Genomic DNA, 24,407 nt, shown 5'->3' with positions numbered 1-24,407 from the left:
GGGGAGTGGGTGACAGGGACAAAGCTGATGACTAAAGCAGTGTGTGCCTGGGAGACGGAAGGCATGGAGACAGGGTCCCTCCCATGGCCATCCCACAGGACTCATGTTCCTGCCACAGCCACTCCTCCTGGCCTGCTGGACCAGCAAGAATCCAGGCCCAGAGAAAACCAGGTGCCTGCAAGTCCTGATGACACTTAGGTGCTGAACCTGACTTTTGTCAAGTCCAGGTGATTATGAGAAATCAAAGAACAATATTACAGGGGCCCCTGACTTTAAGGACGTTCCCCCCAAACACAAATACACCCGAGGACTACGTTACAAACAACTGGATAGACTTAAGTTAGGAGAGGGACTCCTACTGCTCTGTAATGTTTCTTTTAATGTTGAGTAACTCCAGAGCAGGGAGAATTGGGTTCAATTTACCCAAATGTAGTCTCAAACCATGCTTCCAGAAATTCTTCCCTGGTGTAAAGCAAGTTCCACCCATCCAAACTAATAAATCCAGAGTGGGCTGAAAGCCCAGGTGGGAGAGACAGGAGGACAGCCAACAGCATAAACTCCTCGTAGAATGAAAGCAAACCAAGGGCTCAGTGGGACCAGGGCAGGGTCACCCGCCTTATCGGCTTACACAGCCCCGGCCCTGAGCTCCTGGGAGGGGAGGAGGAGCAGGGCCCCTGCGGGGAATGAATACCCCCCTGTTGTCTCTGTGTCCTTCCATTCTTCAATACCTCAGCGCACTTGAACACTCAAGACCTCTCTCTCTTTGGGAATTCTATTGTTCTTACCTCACTGCAGCCTTGAACTGGTTTCTAAATATCTGTTGTATTCTAGTCTTTTCTCTCCTTTCGTACAACTGAACCTTACATAGGGCTAGATTTCTTAAATTTCCTAGACTCCATATGTTTCTTTTCCTTTTTGACTAGGCCACCAGGGAACTCAGCCACTGCTTTCAGGTCATCAACTAATTAGGGCTTGACAGCTGCTAGCCCTGTTATTTTATTTAACAGTAGAAGGAGAAGGAGCTACTTTTTCACGAGAGCACATCCCTTGTGGCAGGCACTGTGCTGTCATAGGCATGAAGTAGCTCAAATCTTTACCAGAGCCCTCGAGGGCTAACAGTGCTTCACAAAGAAGTAGCAGCTTGACCTACATGATATATAGGGCCTGAAATAGGTCATCAAGCTCAGAGCAGCAGAGACAGTGGCACAACAGTGAAAGTGATACAAATGGCATCCGGAAAAAGCATGGCATGAATTAAGATGGTCAAGACAGAGAACAAGCAATAACTCAAACACGACTTCCAGTCCACAGTCACACGGGTGGAAGCTGGGGAGTGTCCTGCTGTAAGGTGTGTGAGCTGCTACCCACAGGGGCAGCTCTCTGCAGCCTGCTCCGGGGTGAGCAGCAGCCTCCAGCTCATCAATACCTACAGCATGAAAAACTCATGCCCTTGGACTGGGGAGGTGAGGGGTCAATGCTGCTACACCAGCAGCCCAGACCCCTGGCCCTGCCTTCTACGCTCACAGCCTCCAAGGCAGGGGTGGCTTCAGGCGGTGTGATCTGCTCAGGCACACAGGGATCCATACTTAGCAGGGCCCTGCTCTTGGTTTAACACCCTCTGTTCCCAATTTGAAATCTTTAATAATTTATGAACAAGAGGTCGCCTAAATCATGTAGCTGGTCCTGCCCAGGGCCTGAGGGTTCTGAGCTAAATAAAGGCTGGAAGGAGCATGTGGGGACTTAGGACCAGAGAGAAGTTTGCCTAAGATCACACAGCAAGTTAGTGGTAGGGCTGAGGCTAGAACAAGCATACCAGTTCCCACTTTCTTTCTTTTTTTTTTTTTCTCTTGCGGTACGCGGGCCTCTCACTGCCGTGGCCTCTCCCATTGCGGAATGCAGGCTCTGGATGCGCAGGCCCAGCGGCCACGGCTCACGGGCCCAGCCACTCCGCCGCACGCGGGATCCTCCCGGACCGGGGCACGAACCCGCGTCCCCTGCATCGGCAGGCGGACTCCCAACCACTGCGCCACCAGGGAAGCCCCCCCCCCACTTTCTTTTAATTAATTAATTATTTATTTATTTTTGGCTGCGTTGGGTCTTCGTTGCTGCGCGCGGGCTTTCTCTAGTTGCGGTGCGCGGGCTTTCTCGAGTTGCGGCGAGCGGGGGCTACTCTTTGTTGCGGTGCGCAGGCTTCTCATTGTGGTGACTTCTCTTGTTGCGGAGCACGGGCTCTAGGCGCCGGGCTTCAGTAGTTGTGGCTCACGGGCTCTAGTTGTGGCTCATGGGCTCTAGAGAGCAGGCTCAGTAGTTGTGGCGCACAGGCTTAGCTGCTCCACGGCATGTGGGATCTTCCCGGACCAGGGCTCAAATCCGTGTCCCCTGCATTGGCAGGCGGATTCTTAACTACTGCGCCACCAGGGAAGCCGCCAGTTCCCACTTTCTTAATGTGCATTCTAGGTACTGGGTTAAACATTTGACTAAACGTTTAATCCTTATAAGAATCTGTATTTTACAGATGCAGAAAGTAAGCCTCAGGAAAGTTAAGCTTTTTCCCAAGGCCCCACAGCAAGGGAGTGATGGGTCAGACTTGAGCCCAGGCAAGCGGTTGGGAATGGGGAACAAAGGGGCCTAAAAACAGGGGACCTCATTCTCTGGATCCTCTCCAGCCATTGGCCAAGGGAGGCTCAATTATTTCTGTTGGGCTTCCCTTTGTAAATGCAGCCATACTCCTTTCATTTTACTCTCAGTAGGAAGGGGCCTGCCTCCTTCTCCAGGAGCTGCCTTTCCCAGAATCCAGAGTCCATGTCGGGGCAGCCCAACCCGGGGCAGGAATGCACCGCTGACCCTCTGACCGCTGAGCCATGCAGTCAGAGCACAGTCAGTCTCCCGGCTCAGGTGGGGAATGGGGTGCGTGAGGGCTGGAGCCACTCCGCAGCCCCTTAGGGACTAAGTCCAAGGACACCCACCTAGGCCAAGGCGGGCCAGCAGAGACAGCCCAGCCCAAGTGGGTGTGGGCAGAGGCCCAGGCTGCCCCCGGGAGCACCGCAGCTGCCCAGGGGGGCTGCCCTGGCAGGCAGGTCTGCCTCCTTCTCCCACCCTGCTCAAAAACCCTCAGCTTCTGGTTAAACACAGGTGCTGTGGGCGGACAGAGGGGCACTGTGTGCGGGAGGCCAGCAGGGCTCTGAGCCTCTGCTCCCACAGCTGCTGCCTGACCCCATAGTAGCCCCTGGGGTGGCGGCCTCCCCCTCCACTCTCGGGCTCTCACCTCTCCCCATGCCGGGGTGCTGGTGTGCACAGAAGAGACAAACTCAACACTGTTCAGAGTTCCCGGATCCCAGCCACCCCCCTCCCTGGGGTGGCTGCCTTGGTGGTCCTCCCCCACTTACTGGGGTATCCCCCCTCCCATTCCCCCACCCACCAGCTCCCCCCGCCAAAGCCCATGAGGAGGAGGCAGCGGCAGCAGCAGAAACAGAGGCCAGTGGTGCAGGATGGAGTAAGCAGCCGCTGTGTCTCCAGCCCCCAGCCCGCCAGTCCACCCCCTCCCCTGGCTCACCCTCCACAAGAGCCCTGAGAGTCAACAGCAGTGGACCCAAGCCTGACAACCTCACCCCAGGGCCACAAAAAAAGCAATGTTTTATTTTCCCCAGACTGGACTTTCACTAACAGATTATAAATAATCAACCGCCAATTATCTAACGAGCATCTACCACATGCCCAGCTGGAGGCTCCCGGCGACGACCAACTGACTCTCCAGCCTCAGGGACGGGGCGCAGATATTTACCATCAAAGACACTCTCCCAGGCACTCCTGACTGCTCCGGGGGTCATGTAGGTTTGGGGGAGGCTGCGTGGCTCCCTCACCCACCTGCCTGGTGCCACCAGGGCTGCCACTCAAGTGTATCCTCATCGCCCCAGGCTGCCCAGACCCTGCCGGAAAGCTGGAGCCAAACATAGCAGGCAGGGCCCCGGGTGCGGGCTCGCGGGGGCAAGGGGGGATGCAGCAGGGCTGAGACCTGGAGGCCTCGCATCTGTAACTGGACCCACCTTTGGAGCAGGGATCACAATACTCCAGCTGACATCTGGCTGGACACTGCCAGAGGAGGATGGGGGTGGGGATGAGGGGGGCAGGGGCCAGGGGCAGAGTTCACCTGTGAACTGAGGTTGAGGGTGACCCCCTTTTCAAGGTTTGCAGGCCGCCCTTATCTTGCCCTGGGCAGGGTCTCTGTATTGTTCAACGGGTCTCTGTGTCAACGGGCTCCAGAATGTCTGGATAGTGTTGTAGTCCTAGCAAGTGTCTGGCACATAGTAGGCGCTAATCAAAATTTGTTATGAGTCTCTCCAATCAGATCTGAAGTTCCTTCAGGGTCTTAACCCTGTCAGCATCCTCCCGGCACACCGAACACAGTAGGTGGTACCCAGAAAGTCCATGGTGGCTGTTGGAAGGACACACACTCAATGCCCTGAATCCCAAGGGTTTCACGGGGAAACTGAGGTCCAGCTGATACCACTGCTCCAGGACCTTCTTGGCCCCCAGGGCCCTGCACTTCCTCTAGTCTAGGTTTTGGCTGGGGTGGCCTGAGGTACATATGGGCATCCTCAGGCCAGGAAAGGCCCTGAGCCTAGCTGGTGCTGTGCAGAGTAACTCATAGGCAGGCCCCAGGCCCGGCAGAACATCCCTGGAAGGCTGCGGGCTTCCAGCATCTGTGGTAAAGCCCTTCAAAGAGATTTAAAAAAAATTTTATACATAAGCAATATGGTCTATGGCAAGATGGATGCTGCAGGAAATGGGAGTCTGAGCAAAAACAACTGGCTTATCTATGATGTCTGGTGGGAGCAGGGCTCAGCAGGGCTCGGGGCAGCCTCCCAGGGTGTGTGGCTGGAGCCTGGGGCCTCTCCTCACCCCCATCCCTCTCCTGCTCTGTGTACATTTGGACCAATCCCCTGAGCTCTCGGATGCCACGTAAACAGAGCAGTGTGAGTGTGTGTGTGTGTGTGTGTGTGTGTGCGTGCACGCTCACACACACACACACACACACACACACACATATATCACTGCTTGGGAAATCCCCACATCTGGCTCTCACGTGACTGAGCTATGCCCAGGAGGCCGCAGCTGGGAGGGCCTGGAGGACAGGAGAGGGTCAGGAGTGTGCGAGCTCTCTGGGGAGCACGAAGTTAACCCTTTGGCACCACAGCTCAGGGACTCTGGCTAATACTGAGCTTCCGCCCCGGGGAGAAGCCCGGAAGGAGACCGGTGCTCAGAGGGCTCTGTCCTGGCTCGCTGCACAAGTGTGAGAGGCTGGGGCCATTTTTCTGGGTCCCCCTGGTCTTTACCTGTGCCTTGAAAGGGCTGCTCTCTCTGTCCTGTCAATCCCGGTGAATCATCAACTACGAGGGAGACCCACTGGATGAAGATTTCCCCAGTGGAGACCCGTCTGTTGTCAGATACTTAACACTTCCGAGGGCCAGGCACCTGGCTGGCCGGGCCACGGCCCTGCAGCTGCATGGAATCAGGATTCGTGCCCTCCTGTCACAGGCAGGGCACGTGTCCCCTAGGAGACCAGTGGAAGCCAGAGTCCTCCTAACAATAAGGAACAGGTCACAGGCGACCTTTGGGGCAAGTTCTCTCCAACCCAGGCACATGTATTAATTTTATAATTAGAACTTTTTAAGCTTCAACAACTTTAGTGAACGAGTGACCATCTACAGTGGTATCTCTGCAGAGATACTGCCCAGCAGGTACCGGGGGGATGTGGAGGATGTGCCCCAGCCCGGTTTAGAGGATGTGAGACGCTTGCACAGCCAACGCTAAGACTGACCAGATGCCTCTGCAAGCCGCTCTCCCTCTCCTCCGGGCCGACTCATTTAAAACCTCAGGGAACCGGGGGTAGAAGGTCTCACTCAGCACCCCACCCACAGGCCTATCTATGCCTCCCCTGGGGAGGCTCCCTCACATCCCACCCGCTGAGCCTCCGCCATGGTAGCACTTGGACATCACATCATAACTGCTGTTTACTTTCCCACCTCCCTGACCCAACTGAAAGTCCTGAGGACACGGACCTCACTGTATCCACCTCGGTATCCCTAGGCTTGGACCACAGGGCCTGGCACAGTGGAGGTACTCGGATGTTCACTGAACAAATCTGCACGACAGCCACAGCCAGTGCCAGTGAGTCAGCTCTAGGTCTGGCAGGAGCCACCTAATCCTAGCAGGGTCTGGTACCAGCATCCATTCGGAAACTTGCTTCTTACCAGTTTGGCCATACCCTCACCCCTGGGAGAGCTGCCACTACTGTCAACTGAGCCCCGGGCTTAGAGCAGAGAGAGAAACCGAGGTCACTGAGGAAGATGGGGAAAGGGCCCTCGTACTCAGAACCCTGTGACCAAACGCAAATGAGGAACTGACAGAGGGCTCTCAGAGCCACTAGGCTCCAGGGAGGGACAGTATACGGCCGAGAGGTGACAGACCAGGAGAAACTTCCCCACGCAGACAGATCTGGGACAAGAGATGTTAATATCTGCCATGTTTGCAAGGTTTCCCCGGGGGGGGGGGGGGGCTATTGCCAACCAAGATAGTCCTAATTTGGCCTCTTATCACTAGCCTGTCATCACAGCTTTGCAAGGACCTCACCTTCCTTCCGGGAACAGTTAGGTACCCAGCTCTGACCCTGACCCAACACTCAGGGAGCCTAAGGTGGTCCAGGGCCCAGGGGGAGACCCTGGCTAACAGGAAAGGCAGCTCCCAGAAACCTACAGGGGGCCTTTTCCTACAACACAGCATCCATTGGCCAGATGCAACGTTGGGAGGAAGCATCTCGAAGAGGTGGTGGCTCTTCCTTCTGAGCACAGGGAAGTGAAGGGACTTTCTAACACGGCCCAATTTTCTTGGTACAAGAATCCAGTTCTGGGGGCTTCCCTGGTGACGCAGTGGTTGAGGGTCCACCTGCCGATGCGGGGGACGCGGGTTCGTGCCCTGGTCTGGGAGGATCCCACATGCCGCGGAGCGGCTGGGCCCGTGGGCCATGGCCGCTGGGCCTGTGCGTCCGGAGCGGGAGGGGCCGCAGCAGTGAGAGGCCCGCGTACCGCAAAAAAAAAAAAAAAAAAAGAATCCAGTTCTAACATTAAGAAAATCCATCTTCATACCAGCTGCTTGGGTCACATGTGGCAATGACAAGATCCCGAGGGTAAAGCAGAAAGAGTTGGGGAAAAACACTTTTTCCCCCACAAACTTCTAAGTTTCACTGAAACTTTGGAAAATTTTTCTTTGCCGTCACATTTCAAAACTGACCAATTATAAAAATGTCACAAGCCAACTGAGTTACACACGCCACATTTCTATTTCTAAACAAAGTAACTTTAGATCAGAAAAAGGTGCTAACACAATAAATAATGCACATTTCCCCCAAATCTTTGTTTTTCCATTGGCTTTGTTGTTACTGGAAATGTTGCCTCGTTTGTCACATGTTTATAAGCCAAAAAGCCCAAGTGGGGAACAAGTTATTTTCTGGCTGAGGGCCGTGGTGGGAAGCATTTCTTTGCTGGACCACAATGTGGGTGTCTCCTCCTCTGAAGAGGAAAACCTTGTGGAAATAAAAGGCAGACGGGGGTCTCGTCACAGCCTCCTGATGAGGGCAGAAGGGAAGCTAGTGGCTGGGCAGGCCCAGTGGAGAGCCATTCTCCAAGGCCCCGAATGCCGGGCCAGCGTTCTCTGTCCTCTAACTGCGCTCCCCTTCCCATACTGGTTCTGCCCCCGACCCCCAACTTGGGACACAACTAAATGCACCCTCCAGGAGCAGCCCCATCCTGGGGGTCCGATCCTGCTGCCTCCTCACTGCCTGACTACCCCGAACACTGCCATCAACCCACGTGGACGACCCACCCCAAATTCAACCCCGCCTCTATCTCAGGATCCCTGGGGAGCCCACTGCCTGGTGTTCCTGGCCGCCACCCCCAGAGATGCTCATTCAGGAGGTCTGGGCAGGGCCTGCGAACCTGCACTTCAACAAGCAGGCTCAGGACTCTCAGCATACCTCCGGGCCTTTGCCCATGCTGTCCCCTTCCAGCCCATCTTCTCATTACCCCAGCAGGAGAGGTCGGGTGATAGGAATGAGGGAGCAGAAAGAAGCAGGGCAGAGGGAATCAAGGCCACACACCAGCTAGCTGCCTCCTTCCCGGGAGTGAGATACGGGATTCCAGGACTCGGGGAGCCCTCACCTCCCTCGCCCCTGCTTTGTGTGTGCAAGCCAGTAGGTCAGTGGCAGGGGAGTCGTGGCACAGACACACACTTTCTCCATCACACTGCTGCCACATTGGCTGGCTGTGGAACAGACAAATCAATCAGCCTCCTTTCACTTCCAATTAGTTGGCTTTGAACTCCAGGGTGACATCAGGCTGAGGACCCAGAGCCACGAAAACAAAAATTATTTAAAAACACCAACCCGGGTGAGATGTGCCAGAACACGATGCCTTCACAAGACACGTTCACTTCTGGCCGTTGGAGGGCGCCAGTCATGTCTTGGCCGTGTTCGCTAAGCAGCCTGGGCCTTTCTCCCTGAGGATGGATGGCTCGGGCAGAAAAGAAAGCTTTGCAAAAGTCTTGCTGGGACTTCCCTGGTGGCGCAGTGGTTAAGAATCCGCCTGCCAAGGCAGGGGACATGGGTTCGAGCCCTGGTCTGGGAAGATCCCACGTGCCGCGGAGCAACTAAGCCCGTGCGCCACAACTACTGAGCCTGCGCTCTTGAGCCCTTGCGTGGCAACTACTGAGCCTGCAAGCCACAACTACTGAGCCCACGTGCCGCAGCCACTGAAGACCACGCGTCTAGAGCCCATGATCCGCAACAAGAGAAGCCACAGCAATGAGAAGCCCACGCACCACAACGAAGAGTAGCCCCTGCTCACCTCAACTAGAGACAGCCCGCGCAGCAACAAAGACCCAACGCAGCCAAAAATAAAGTAAAATAAATGTATAAAAAAAAAAAAAAGGAAAAGTCTTGCTGATACACTCTCCCAGGTTTCCTTTCCAGACACTTCTCCTGCCCTCCCCTTCTCTAGCCCTTCACTTCTGCCAGGCTAGACATCTCTTCTTCCCTCAAACTTCTCAATCACATCCCAGACTCCAAGTCCTTGCTCAGCCCCGGCCCTTCTACCAGGGGCGTCCGCCCACCCCTCTGCTCATTGCAACCCCTTCCATCCTCCAGGATGCATCTCCAGCCCCTCCCATCTTGGCTAGTACCCCCCCCACCCCCCACCCCCAGCCCCTTCTATTTGACTCCCGCTGCTTGTGGATCACAACGCATCCTGCCCTGCATTCATCAATGAATCACTGAGAGCATCCTGCTTTCTCAATTGAGCTGTGACCTCTGTGGGGCCAGAGACCGGAGACCAGCAATCGCTTAGAGAAATGAAAGCCTCCGGGAGAGGCGTGAAGGCTGCTGCCGTCTGCTTTGTCTCTGCCCTTCTCCCTCTGTGGCTGGTGAGCAGGGCAGGCTGGGGGTCAAGAGAGAGCCTGGCCCTGCTCTCTGTCCTACTGGGGCATTCATCCTGTGGGAAGACGAGGGACCAGAGGCTTTACAGACGTGCTCGCTCTGCTTCACCATGGCCCTCCTCACACCTCCGCCTCATTCCAGGGTTTGGTGGGAATGTGATGAGCAGGAAGCCAGGTTCTGCCCAACCCCTCACCTTGGGCAGGTGGCAGGCCCTCTCTTAGTTACTTCCTCTATAAAACGAGGAGGGTAGACTAACTTTTTATAGTAGCCAGAACCTATGGGCAGGTTTTGCTTTAAAACAAATACACCTTATTAAAGACCAAATTCAGACAAAGAGAGATTAAGGGGATATTAGTCACACCCTGTAAAGGGACCCTTTACCCAATTAAGAATCCCTGGTGACCAATGGGTTCCTTCTAGAAACCGCAGTGGGGGGCTCTCTTGGGGAAGTCCCTCTCTCAGTCTGTGGAACCTCCTGCTAGAGGTCTCCAGGGCCCAGTCCTGTTCACCTGTGGATCCCTTGGGTCTTAGCTTAGGAGGGAACAGATTTCAGTGGAAAGAGGTTTGGATCAGAAGGACCAGATTCGAATCCTGCATCTACCTGGCTAGGTGACCTCGGGCAGGTTCCTGAACCTACCTCTCCTGGTCTTTAAAAGGGGGACAAGACCAGCTGCCCAGGTTATTGGGAGGCTGACTGGCAACTATGAGATGGTGCACACTCTGCCTTCCCCCTCTGATTGAGAGGAGTCTCTCCTGCAGGAGGGCAAATGCCAAAGCCAGTGGTCCCTTCTGCTGGGGGACCTCCACGGTGGACCTCTGCTAGATATCCACGGTGCTGCCTCCTACTCATAATAGAAGAGGCTTAACCCTTAGTGTTTCCTGCACCAGACACTTCACACGTATTAACACATATTCAAGCCTCAAGCAACCTGGTGAAGTGCTATCGTTATACCCATTCCACAGATGAGGAAACTGAGGCACAAGGAAGTTAGGACTTGCCCAAGACCACACAGCTGGCACAGCTGGGACACAAAACCAGGCATTCTGGCTCCAGAGCCTGTGTTCTTAACTCTACAGAATGTTCTGAGTCTAGGTTCTGTCTCCTCTGGGGCCAGGCCCTGGGCTCAAAGAATGAAAATAATGCTTCAAGCATGTCTTTTTACTCTCAAATCCAAGGTAGGACCAACTTCTCCCCGCCTTTCTGAACCTATCAATACTTAAAATAGCAACAACGGCAGCTGCTATCATTGGGAGCTGCTATGCGCTGGGCCCCCTGCTAATTCAATCCTTACCTTTAATAGAGGCAGGCACTATTTTTAGCCCTGTTTTCCATATGGGGGCATGAAGGTCAGAGGTTAAGCAGCTGCCAGTCATAGAGCAAACACATGGCAGAGCAGGAGTTCAAACCCTGTCTGATGCCAAAACCTAAACTCTGAACTCCAAGCAGCACACTTCTCCGCAGTGAAACTACAGTAATGCTGATCTCATTAGCTCCATCCGATGACGCAGACTGTATGGTACTAAAATGGAAGCAGGCAGAGCTCACCAAGTTTCCAAGGATAAGTATAAAGTAAACCGGATTTCACGAGAAACATCAACACTAGCCCAAAAGAACAAACTTGCAACACTCTTGAGCAACCTCATTTGCATATAAACGAGCTGCAGCTCATCACAGGACTCCTGGGTGGGATGGGGCCTCAGACACAATCCCAGGGCCAGGATGATCTCACAGGATCCGTGGCCACCTGCGCCCCCTCGTGGTGTAAGTCAGAACTCCCCAGCCACCAGCGCCGGAGCCAGGCAGCTTCCCAGAACTCTGGGCGCCCCAGCCCATCTTTTCAGGTTTGAAGAGAAGCCCCTGCTCTGGGGGGGGCCTGCTCCAGCCCACCTCTGAGCTCCCGCAGCAGTGCTCACCGCGGGGGGGGGGGGGACGGCCAATCACAGCTAACAGCAACAGGCTCTTGCTACTGCCAGGCCCGGCACAAAGCCCTCTAACGACATCACATCCTTGAATCATCTGCACCTTCCTGCAGGTGGCTGCTACTCCATTTTCATGGGTGTGTCCATCACTTTTATGCGTCACCCTGGCTAGGCTACAATCCCCAGTTATTCAACCACACACTAATCCAGGAATTGCTGGGGAGGTATTCTGCAGGTGGGATCAGGTTCATCATTAGTTGACTTTCAGTGAAATTATACTTGATACTCCAAGGGCTCCTGGGTCCATAAGCTGAAACGCTTTAAAGGCAGAGCTGAGGCTTCCCTGCAGGAGGAATTTCACCTGTGGATGGCAACCCCAGTCGGCTCTTGGGTTTCAGACTTGCCTCACCTGCCCCCAATCACATCAGCCAGTTCCTTGCCAGAAATTTGATAGCTCCTGCTGGTTCTGTTTCTCTAGTTGAACCTGACTGATACAACAGAACAAGTGAGGTCGCAGAGCTCAGGTGATCTGCCCAAGGTCGTGCGGCTGAGAATGGGAGCCCAGGCAACCTGACATAAACTGCCCCCCACGGCCCACACCCGATCAGGGAAATCCATCTCGTCCCTCCATTGCTGCCAGAGTCCTCATCCTCTCATCACCTGTCTCCTCCCCTTAACCATCTCCACTCACCGGTCAGAAAAATCCTTCTGGGATCTAAGTCAGATTATGCCAAAACCCTTTCCTCAGAACCCCGTAGGGGCTCTTCATCTCACAGTGAAAGCCAAAACCCTTAAAATGGCTGGCAAGGCCCTACACGGTCTTTGCTGCTGCCGCATCCCCACTACATGGCTGCTCTCCTCTCCTAACACCTTGACCTCCCCTACGTTCCACCCAGCCACAGACCTCCCACCCCTGGGCCCTTGTACTGGCTGTGCCCTTGGTCTGGACTGCTCTTCCTCAGGTAACCATGCCACTTCCTTGCTTCCCTGTCCAACAGTACATTCTTGTCTGCACAGTTCATCACCCAGAACGGACTGCAAACCCCTCGAGGGCAGAAAGGCACATTCGTGTAACCTCAACGCTTTACAGGTACCGGCATACAGCTGGTGCTCAATAAGGTCAGCTGCAGTAGCTGGTCTCCAAACAAGCTGCACTTGGTCCTGCTCCCCCATCTTTGCGCAAATGCTGTCTCTTGATTAGCAAAGCCCCTGCTCTCCACTCCTAATCAGAAAAACTCCTCCTTTTCCTGGATAATGTTCCTGACTAGAGGCTGCAGCGACCTCTCTTTCCTGACCTGCAGCGTCATTCATGCACCCACGCCTTCTTCCATCCACCCTCCCATTCAACAAGCACCAGGGGACCCTGCTACTGGTGCGAGCCCTGCCACAAGGTCTCTGCCTTCAAGGTGGTGGGACACAGATAATGAACAAGAAAACCCACAAGATAGAGTGCAGTTGGTGATGTGCAAGAAGCAGGGAGACCTAAAGGGGCAGCTAGAGAGTGGAGGTAGGGGCAGCTTCTCTGAAGTGACAAGCAGAAATCTTAAGGAGCTAGCCATATGGAAGAATGGGGAGCAGTATTAATCTTAAGGAGCTAGCCATATGGAAGAATGGGGAACAGCATTCAGGCAGAGGGAAGAGCAAATGCAAAGACTGTGGAGAGAACGAACCCGAAGTGTTTAAGGAATGGAAGGTGATGGGAGCAGCTGAGCAGAGGGCTGGGGTGGGAAGGGGGACGGGGATGAGGGCAGAGCCTGGGGCAGGGTGGCAGGCAGGGGCCAAAGCTCACACGGCTCTGCAAGCCCGGGATAAGGAGTTTTTCTGGGTGGGATGGGAAATCTTGGAATTTAGGCAGAAAAGCACATTATTTGATCCATGTGTGGAAGAGCTCACTCTAGCTGCGGTGTGGAGGGGCTGGGGTGGGAGCAGACAGGCTGAGGAGGAAGCTGGGGTCCTCCTGAGAGACGAAGGGAGCTTCCAACAGGTGTGACGGTGGAGGTGGGAGAAGGGGATGGATCTGGAGGTCAGGTGGGCAAGTGAGAGGAAGGGAGAAGTCAGGGATGACCTCTCCGATGCTGGGCTTGAGCAACAGGGTGGATGGAGCGAGAAGGAAGATGCGGGAAGGAGCAGGTTCTGTGGAGCAAAGGAGCAGAAATAAATTTGAGGCTACACTGTCTTCGGGGTCTCAAGGTCGCCAGTCCTGCCTCCTCTGTGAGGCTGTCAGCAGCCTGAGAACTTTCTTCCTGTTGACTCTACCCTCCCCAGGCCTGCCTTGTAGTCCTGGCTCTGTGCTCAATAGGAGATCCCTCCAGGAGATCCTCCAAGGATGGGCTGGGGCTTCGAGGACTAAAATGTGACAAGAAATGACCAGGGAACAAGCATTCATGTTCTCCACGCAAACATCCCTGACTGGAGCGACCTTGGGAAGTGTCATGCGCTTCATCACAGAGCAGAGTGAAGCCCAAAGTATGAACTCAAACCCTCACTTTGCCACAGACTCCGGGCAGCCACCCTCGGAGACACAGCTTCTCATTTGTGAAATGCGAATCCTACCAGCCACCATGCAACATGGCTCTGGGCAGCAAATAAAGAAATATATGTAAAGTTGCCAGCACATAGTAGATGCTCACTAAATAATAACAGTAGCTAGCACTTTGGGAGAACTGTCCAGTTCTCACTGTAGGCAGTGAGTGGTCTAAGCACACTTACATATAGAAGTTTATGTAATTTCATCATAACCATATAAGGTGTGTATTGATCAGGGTTCTCCAGAGAAACAGAACAGAATATTGAGAGAGAGAGAGAGCAAGAGTGAGCGAGCGAGCGAGCGAGGGAGGGAGGGAGAGAGAGAGGAACTGGCTCACGTGATTGGGGGGGCTTGGTGAGCCCACAGCCTGACGGCGTAGACTGACAGGCTGGAGACGCAAGGAAGAGTTGCAGTTCAAGTCCAAAGGTGCTGGCAGAATTCCTTCTTGCTTGGGGGAGGTCAGTCTTTCTCTTAAGGTCTTCAACTGTTTGGATGAGGCCAACCCCCATTAGGGAGGGTAATCTGCTTTACTCAAAGTCCACTGATTTAAAAGTGAATCTCATTCAAAAACAAACGCCTTCACAGACACATCCAGAAAAATGCTTGACAAAATATCTGGGCACAGCCAAGTCGACACATAAAATTAACCTTACCAGATGGATAAGAATATTATCCCCAATTGACAGAAGGGAGGACAGGGTCAGAGAGGGTAGGAAGTCTGCCCAAGGTCTGAAAAGCCAGACTCTGAGCTCCTGCAGTCTGGCTCCAGACCTGGCACTTTTAACCATGACACTAAGTGGCCATTATCATAAGCAGCGTAAATTAAATTTCTCCATCCATCCCTTTCCTGGCTGGAGAGTGGAAGGCAGAGAAACCGGGGACGCTTTCCCTGGGTGGGGCCCTGTCTTGCTTAGGAAGCAGCACAGAACCTGAGCCTTAGAGATTGAGGGGAGGGCAGCTGGGAGGTTAGGAGGCCCAGCCCTTGACTTTATAGTTGGAAACTGAGGCCTAGAGTAGAGAAGGGACTCACCCAGGGTCCCAGGGCTTCAGAAAGTAATGCTGATGACAATAAACTGACACTTCTACAGCAGTTATTGGGTCCTACGGACTTTTCCACATTAACTTATTGAATCTTCTACATGTGAGGTAGAGACCATCATTATCTGTGTTTTTTTAGGAAGAGAAAACCGAGGCAGAGAGGTTATGAAAATTGCCTGAGGTCACACAGAGCCAGAATCTGAGCCCAGGGCTTCCCTGGTGGCGCAGTGGTTAAGAATCTGCCTGCCAATGCAGGGGACACGGGTTCGAGCCCTGGTCCGGGAAGATCCCACGTGCCACGGAGCACCTAAGCCCGTGTGCTATGACTACTGAGCCTGCGCTCTAGAGCCTGCGTGCCACAACTACTGAAACCCGCGTCCCTAGAGCCCATGCTCTGCTACAAGAGAAGCCACTGCAATGAGAAGCCCGCGTACCGCAACGAAGAGTAGCCCCCCTCGCTGCAACTAGAGAAAGTCCGCGTGCAGCAGCGAAGACCCAACACAGCCCAAAATAAATAAATTTATAAAAAAAGAATCTGAGCCCAGCCTCAAACAGCCACTACACCTCTGAGGCCCAGGGCGAGTTTCTTGGGGAGAGGGGTGTGACAGAACGCAATCCCATGTTTGCCCCTCCTTCCAGGTTCCCCCACCTATGACTCGGGCTGCAAGTGACAGCTGAGGAGATGCTGCAATTCCTCAAGTTCATGAGGCAGCCTCACCCCCCTGTTCATGGAGGAAATGCTGTTCTGCACCAGGGGTGGACATACCTGAAGCACCCCTCCCCAGGTGACAGGCATGTGTGCACACGCAGTCTCATCCCACAGCTAGACACAAACACACACCAACCCACAACTGGATACATCCTAACACACTGGCACACACACACCCAAACAAGTAAACATACCCTCAAGAGCACACAACTATGAAGCCCCACATGAACACACACAACCCCCTGTACACACACGCTCCCCCCGTATGTAAGCCAGGACACATCTTTCCTCATCCCAGTGCATATAGAAGCAAGCACTTATACACACAAAACATACGGACCCACACTCAGAAACGCACCATGCAATCACAACTAGCCCAATTCACAGCCCATCCATCACACACAGGCACACACACCTCTTCTGATCCACAGTTCAAAGCACCTGGACACAAGTATCTCCCTACGACGTGAGCCATTAATGTAAGCCAGGTGTTCATACACACGTCCCACATCCCCAAGGCCAGAGCCCCAGATGGTTGCGCACCCCCATAACTCACCACCCCCATAAATACGGACAACACACAAGCCCACACAGATCGCTGCATTCCCTTCCCCGCCCCAACTCCCAGTACACACAACCCTAAGTACAAGGGGCCACCCTCTCCCAATTAACTGCGCCCCGCCCACGTGCTGGCATTTGCCTAGTCCCTCCTCCCCCACCCAGAGAGAATCCTCCTCTGACCCCAGCCGACTGAGCCCTAAACACAACGTCCAGCGTCCAAGGACCTGCCCCGACGCTCCCCGTCTCCACCCGCTTCGCAAACTCGGAGTGAGCCCGGCACCTGCCGGGCCGATGCCAGGGCGGGTCGGTGGCCTCCCATCGGGTGTCTCTGAGGGCCACCACGCAGAGCCTCCACCCCGGCACGGTGGAGAACGCGCTCAGAGTTGGGGAAGGAGGGGAAGGTCTGCGCTGCAGCCGTTAAAAACCCAGTCTCTGCAGCACGATTCCCCTCCCTTCCCCTCCGCCCCTTTTCGGTCCTGGATCTCACCTTCCCAAGGCGAAAACCCAGCCTCTCGTTTCTATTAACCCTTCCATCGCTGCCGCACCGCGGGGAGGACCGAGGGAGAAACCACAGAGGTGCCCAGGAGTTGGCCCCGCAGGCCCAGGAGCAGGATCCGGCTGCACCCGTCGCGGGGGCTTAGGCCCTTCACAGGCATCCCCGCACTCCCCATGCACCCGCTCCCACCCCCACCGGGAGAGCCCGAGGGGCGCGGTGCGAGGAGGAGGCGCGAGTACCAGAGGTCTTAGGGGGCGTGGACTGAGGAGGGGGGCAACCACAGGGAGTACCCTGGCCCACAGGACCACAGGGCAGGCGGGCGAGGACAAGCCCCCAGAAAGTCCTCCGCAGGGTCGGAGCGGCGCGTGCACGAAGCGGGAGGGGAGGCTGGAGGGAAGAACGCCCGGATGCTCCCTTACCTGATTTCCTCTTGGAACTGCCATAGTCCCTGAAAAAGAAGCAACAACAGACAGACATGGTTAGGGTCGTGCGGAGGCGCGCGGCCGCTGGGCTGCAGGGCTGCGGCTGCCGGGCACCCACGGGCCGGATGCTCATGTGATGCCGGCGGCCGGCGAGCCGCGCGCTCCGCAGCCGCACGCACTGCGCGCCGCGCCTGCCCGCGGGTCCCAGCCAGCCCGGCCTCCAGGCGCGGTCCGCCTGCCCCTCCACGCCCCTCCACGCCCCTCCCCGCCGCCCGCAGCGAGCACCCCTGCCCCGCCCCGCCCCGGCCCAACTGGATGGGCTCGGTGGGCCGCTCGTGCCCTTTCCCAGGCACCTTCCCCCGTCCGTCCTCCGATGGGGGAGGGTGAGGCACGTTTCCACCCGCTTCGTTAATAGGGAAACTGAGGCCCCGGGGGTGGTCGCTAGAACCCAGGTCCTGCCCCGCGCCGGGAGCCCGCTCCCCTCCCCGGCAGCGCTTCCCCTCCCAGTTGTTTATATTGCTTGCTCTTGCTCACTCAGCCTTTAAAGTCACGACTGAAATGTCACCTCCTCAACCTGTCTTCCCCGACATCCTCCCTCTGCTGGCCTCTGCGTAATTACAGATTTGTGTGACCCTTTGATTAAAGTCTGCCCCCATCCTAGACCCAAGGCTCCCTGAGGTCACACTGTGGCTTGTTCCCTCCCACTGCATCCCTTGGCCTGGCATAAGTGATGGATAAATAGGGGCTGTAGGTTGAATGTTGACCAGAAAAGCTCAGGCTGGGAACCTGGGATTCAGTAGGGGTGAGGCAGAGCGTACTGCATGGACAGGAACAAAGGTTGAGCTTCTGAGTAAGTGAGCACTGGATTCAAATCCTGTCACTGACAATAACTGTTTGGTGCCCTGAGCTGCCCCAGCCTGGAGCCTTCCCTGCTCTGCAGCAAGGACTTAACCCAGACTCAGCAGCAGGCTACTTTCCAAATCCTGCCCCCACTGCCCTCCTGCCCTCGGCCCCTCCCAGCACCCCTTCATCCGCCAATCCTCAGGGGAGCCTCTACGACGCTGGAGGTCTGTTAAGTGCTCAGGTGGGGCTGGCTGGTGATCCATGTGGAGACTAGAGGAAATGCCTTCCGTTTCCCCTGGGATCAAAGAAAATATGCCAACAGGCCAGCTAGGTCTGCCGGCTGGAGGAAAGGGCAGCAGGTTCACTGGGAAGGGAGTCATCCTCATGACTCACCGAGAGTCTGATCCTGTGAATCTGGGGGGTGGCCTGGGCTGTGGGGGCATTTGTGAAGCTCCAAGGTGATCTGCCTCCACAGCCAAGGATGAGGGGATCCCCCTCTCCGAGGCTTCTATGTGTCCCAAAGTTTGGACTCAGAAACCAGTGAGTCGGAATGCTGGGGCTGAGGCCCGGAACGTGAATTTCTGATACCGTCCCCTTACCAGCGGTCCTGTTTGAGAACCTCCTTGGTATTTCAAGCCTCTTTCAATCCTCACATCCACACTATGGAGGTCCTATCATCCCCGTTTTGTGGATGAGGAAACAGAGGTTCAGCCACTGCCCCAGGTCATCCAAGCTGGGCAAGGGCTGTGGTTCATAAGCCCACGTGCCCGAATGATACTGTAACAAGGATGGGGGGAAAGGGGAACCTGTTGAATCTGTTGCCTCCAAAAGGCAGGTGGGAGAGTTCCCATCTGCCCCCATCCTCGACCTGGCAGTCCAGGAAAGCCTGAGCCAGGGTCACCTCCCTGCGGCAGAAGGGAGACAGGGAGAGACTGTCCGGAGCGCCTGGCTGTGCCGGTTGAAGCTCTACTGTGGGAAAAATTCCCAGTGAGGAGGAGGACATTGTACGGAGGCTATGTCCTGCCTAGCAGACTTGCATCTCCTAAGGAGAGAATTTGTTTCTCAGGCTTTTTTGCAGAGTGGGGCCTGGGGAAGGGCGGAGAGTGGAGGGCAAGGGGGAACTGCCCTCCCCTGCCCCACCATTTTCCTTCTGGTCTTGCAGGAGAAGCCTCTGGGCTGGGGACCACAATGGCTCACTGCCCAACCCCTGGCTGCTAGCAGTCCAGACGGGGGGTGGCTTCCTCGCAGTGATGGCCATCTTCTCCCCCTGTTTGTGCAGCTGCAGCTGCCCAGGATTCTCTTTGAGCTTGTCAACAGCCCCCGAGGGGAGATGGGCAGGTCATTACCGTGTGACAGGGAAGCCCGCTAAGGCTCAGGAGTAGGCGAGGGACATAGTTCACAGGGGCCGAGGGCCCGCTCTGTGCCAGGCCCCGTCAGCAACTCTCGACCTGGTCATTCAACAGGTTCACCTGGAGAGCCAGTTACAAATTCAGACGTGGGGCCCCATCGCGACCTGACCTAACACAGTGTCTGCATCCACCCGCTGGGGGTCCCGAGGCTGGGCCAGTGTTGGCTGAGAGCCTGGGGCCCAGCAGAGTCTCTGCCCAGTCACTACAACCCTGACAGGTGGGCAGGAGTTGTGCCAAGGGGCACTGCAGTCACTGTACCATAATCTCCAGCAGGACCCCAGCCACGCCTAAGAAACGTTTCCGCTCTGTGAGCACACTGAGCTTGCGCTTCCAGGCAAATCTCCTGGCCGGCCTCTTCTTCAGCCAGAGCGCGAGCCCTTCCCACCAAGGGCTTCTGGATCCTGTGGTCTCCTTGCTTTGCAGGCGAGGACAGCAAAGCTTAGAGAAGCTAGACAACCTGTTCAAGGTCACACAGTGAGTAGGTGAGGCTGCGATTGGGTGGCCGAGGACCCGGGCCTTGCTCTGGGGGTCAAGACCAAACCCCAAATGCTGCCACCCAGTGGGTGCAGGGGAGGGAGGGCAATGCAAGGCCCTGGGGGCCTGAGAAGCACATGGGTTAATGGAGTGGAAGCTGAGGCCCTGGCAGGGGAGGTGCCAGGCTGGGACTGGGTGGTCAGAATGGCAGGCATAGGAATCCTTCACACAGCATCTGGCCTCCAGCTCCAGCAGGCGCGGCCCTAATAGGAAACCTCTTGTAGGTTTCCGTTGGGCACCTTTTAGCAAAGCCATTGCGTATTTTTAGCCGCTGAGTATGAGAAGCAGCTTAGGTATCCAGTGGCTGGGACTCCCCCATCCCTCACATACCAGGGCACGGTGAGGGGGAAAGGCAGGGCTCTCCCTTCTGGCATGCCCACCTCCTGCTGCCCTGCAATCAGTCCTCACCTGGGCAGGACAGCAGGCCGTCTGTCAGAGTCCAGGTCCTGAACCACTCAAGACCCCCTTCCCACCTCCCCTCCTTGCTCAGCTCTTGCCTGGAGGTGGTGCTGACAGCCCCTATACCGCTGGTGATTCCACTCCTGGTAGGTCACAGTGTAGCCTGCTTTCGACTTGCTGCTGAATCACTACCTCCCAGGGAGTCACAGGAAGGAGAAAGGGAGGGGAGGCGAGGGCTAGCGTCTCCCTCTAGTGCTACCAGAAGCTAATGTAATTGGAAAGGCCTCCCAGGCTGTCCTGACACAGCTCCATCAGGCCACTCAGCCTTCTCTGCAACTGGTCCGGGGGTGACCAAGACCACAGTGACCAACCATCCTGGGCAAACTGGGACATGGGACTTTCAGGGCTCAAACTGGGAAGGTTGCAGACAAACCAGGATAGCTGGTCACCAGATGGTCCACAGGTCAGGCCTGGCTGGGGGAAGGGGACGGGGTTCCTCCAACCCAGCATCACACCCTTCCCCCATTTAAACAGGGACTCCTGAGGCCTCCCCCTCCCCCACGTGATATAAACAGTTCATCTCTTGGCCCTTCCTCTTAGGATGCTGCTGCCTGCGGGGTGAGGACAGGCGCTGGAAGCAGACAGCCTCCAGTTCAACTCTCTGCTACTTGCTAGCTGGGTGGTCATCCTGAGCTACTCCCTTTACCTCTCGAACCTCTATTTCTCTGTCTGTAGAAAGAGGATAATAACTCTACCAACCCATTAGGATCTGGGGAAGATGAAACATACAGCACTCATAAAGGGGGTTCACATAGTGCCCAGCACAGAAAATGCTATAGAAATTATTATTCTTTCACACCTGGACCAGACCCCATCTCTGTTGTTACCCAAATGCCAAAGGCCCGTTTGAACTCGGACCCTGCAGAACCCCCTAAAACCAAAGGAAGGGGCTTCTTCTTAAGGACCCCGCCATGCTGCTGGCAGCAGAGTGCCACATAGGGGCAAGTCCAGCCCCCTTATGCAGAGTTTTGGGCTTTCAGACACCAAACCAGCATTGGTCTCTGTCTAGTGCCGTCCACCTAGGGAAAGCCTGTTGTGCACACAATGTTAGAACAGGGCTCATCTGGAAACAATCATGTTTTCAGGGTGACACTGACTCACAGGAACTGGCAAGCTCTGGACTCATTTACTGGGATTCGTTTAACCTCCAAGGAGCGGCAAATGCTCAGAGCCCCGAACCAAGAGATGTTCATGCTAATGGCACCCAAACAAGTCAGCTTCCCTTTTCTTTTCTCTTCTTTTTAATTTTCTTTCCCTTTCTTTTCTCTTGGTGAGACATGCTGTGCTCCTTCCCCGGACATTCCAGCGAAGGGGCTGGTGCTGGAGACAGAAAAGAGGGAGAGGCTGCAGGGAGGGGGCAGGAAAGGCATTTAACAGTTCCTGTGTCTGGACCACCTGTTTTTACACGTGCTTCCCCTCCCTCTGCCCTTTCTTGAACAGACATTTGCCCTTCAGTGCTCTGAAGTAGGCAGAGGTGGTGTTAACCCATTTTATGGATAAGGAGACTGAGGTCCTGAGGGCTTAAGTGGCTTGCCCAGGCTTGTGAAGCGCCACTGACATCCTGACCCAGAGGGCTCCCCACGCAGAGGGCTCCCCACGCAGAGGTCCACCAGGGAACGGGCTGCAAGGAGAGGACGCACAGGCCGGAGAAGCAGGCTCTCGCTGGGGAAAGGAGGTGGCATCCTGCTGGTCACGGGCTCCCGGAGTGAGAGGAAAGCCAGGAAGACCCCCTGAGGCAGGGGAGAGACCAGGAAAGGAAGCCCAGTCTGGCCGGGCTGCTCTGTGGAAGGAGGCTGAGTCCCCACCAGGTGGAATTCTGAGTGCTACAGGGCCATGCCCTCCGCTGCCTGCCGTCCCTCTCCCCCGCACTGTCATTCCCATCAGTGAGTGTCCTGGCAGAAGAGGACAGGCACGCACTGCCAGCTTGATGTTCTCACCCTCCTGTCTGCTGGCTGACATTGGCTGCTTGGCCCGGGATGCCTGTCTGCAGGGCTGCGGCCGCTGGGAACCGCGGGTTGCCAGATGGCTGTGGGTGACCTTGAGAGCCAAGTGGTCTTGGGGACGTGGGCGGTACCTAAAATATGGGGTCTGGGAGTGATGGTATGCAACCTTGGCCAGGAGAGTGACGTGGAGCCCTTCACACAGTGATGTAGTGATGGTTTTGACGGCTGTTATCAACCAATAAGCACCTTCTAGCTCTTGCTGGGGGCTGCCTCGTGAGGGCCTGTGCAGGCGTGGGAGAAATGTGTGACATGCAGAAGGCCTGCAAGTTTGGGGTTAAATTAGGGGATGAAACTACATAGCACAGTGAGAAAGGTAACATTCTGAGATAATCTATGCTGAGAGTCACAGGAGACGTTACACTCCAGGTGCAGAGAAGAGAGAGATCCCAGGGCTGTAGGACATGCAAGGTGGCTTCCTAGAGGAGGAAGCCTGGAGCTGAGCCTTGAAGGATCCGAGGGGTTTGGGTCCATGGAGAGGGTAGAGAGGGGAAAGTTCTAGAAGCAGGAACAAGTAACTCCAAAGAGGAGGAGTTGAACTACTGGGGAGCATTGGTGAGCAGAGGGACGGGCAGGGAAAGGCCAGGCTGGGGGAGGGTAGGGGGGAAGGGGAGGGCTTTGATGTCCTGCTGTGAAATCTGGAGGTTTTCAGAATTAGGGAGTGATGGGGTCAGAGCCTGGCTGGAGAAAGGTTTTTTGTTAAGAGGTGCGATGGACAGCCAGGGGGGCAGGGCAGGAGAGAGGCTGTGACAGCTCTGAGCCTGAAATGTCAACAGAGCCACCAGGGTTCTGGGCCTGGCTCTGCCCCTCAGCGGCCGGTGGACCTGCGCAAGTCACTTCAAACTAGTGCTTTCTGAATGCCAGGTTGTGACCCATTAGTGAGTTCTGAAATCACCTCGGTGGGTTCCAACAAGCATCTTTAACAGGTAGAAGGAACAAAATGATGGAGTCACCCACGGTTAAGTTTAAATCCTGTTTTGCGAAACTTGGGTTTCTGATGTCTACCTGCTTGTCTACCTGTCTGTCTGTATTGGGTTGTGATGTGAAACTTCTCACCATGGCAGCAAAAGGTTTAGAAACACCAACAAACTCTCGAGCCCTCAGTTTCCCCATCCCTATAAGGGGGCCCCTCTGAGTGTCCCCACAGGCTGTTCACTCTCTGTGAAACCAAAACTGAGACAGCCTGTCGCTCCAGAAGCCGAGCAGGGAGGCTCTGAGGGCAGGGGCTTCCGGTGGGCTGAGGGCGGGAGAATCTGGAGCAGTTTTCCACCCCCCTTAGCCCCTAGCTGGGTTTTCGTTCTGGCTTTTGAGAGCCTTTGCACGGAATGGTCTCAAGGGGCAGCAGCCTCTAGGGAAGACAGAGGGGGCATGAATCTGTTCCTTGCCCCCATCTGTGCCCTGATCTAAATTGTGGCACTGAGGGCCCTTGTGTCCAACAAGAATCCGTCCTTTCTCCGCAGGGGCTGTTTTCTCCAGGGTTCTGAGAATGGGCCCCATTGTGACCATGTGGACCGTCCAGAGAGGCCGGAATTCCTGCCCCGGGGCGAAAAAGCTGAATTCCTGGGGAGGAAAGAGTTTCCTCCCGCCTCCTGCGCACCCCCGAAGCTGTGTCCCAGAGAGGCTCGAGCCAGGGTGATCACAGACCCAGAAACCTCCCAGGCCTTGTGCTGGTCTCCTGAACATCCCAGAGGGGCTCTGCTGCTGCTCCGTCCACAGCAAAAGGACAAAGCTCCGTCTGTATGTCTGTCTCCTCACCATGACTGGACTCACCACTATGGCAAACGTCCTGAGCGTGTCTCCAGCCCGGGGACGGCTCCACCGTGTCCAGGCCTCCAGCAGAGGGTTAAGAGTGTGAGCGGGGTGGGGCCTGCTTCAGCCACTTACCACTTTGTGACAGAGGCAAGTTTCTTAACCTCTCTGTACCTTCATTTGTCAAAGGGATAAAATTAGTTCCTACCTTTGCTGTTGTTGTGGGGTTTACCTGGGATAATGCGCGAAGCTCTTA

At 55.5% G+C, this 24,407-nt stretch overlaps 1 protein-coding gene across 1 annotated transcript in view; it reads right to left on the bottom strand.

Annotated features, from left to right (window-relative positions):
• The window catches only part of SH3PXD2A (SH3 and PX domains 2A), a 248,907-nt gene that overhangs the window by 76,863 nt on the left and 147,637 nt on the right, over positions 1-24,407 (bottom strand). The window contains exon 6 of the mRNA XM_060034134.1: positions 17,155-17,183. Coding sequence (XP_059890117.1) covers positions 17,155-17,183 — 29 coding nt within the window. The remainder of the gene's footprint in view (positions 1-17,154; positions 17,184-24,407) is intronic.

This window comes from Delphinus delphis, chromosome 16 (assembly GCF_949987515.2).
Source record: "Delphinus delphis chromosome 16, mDelDel1.2, whole genome shotgun sequence".
In the NCBI taxonomy this organism is placed as follows: Eukaryota; Metazoa; Chordata; class Mammalia; order Artiodactyla; family Delphinidae; genus Delphinus; species Delphinus delphis.
Note: the sequence above shows the minus strand (reverse complement) of the source record. Positions and strands in the feature narration are given on the sequence as shown.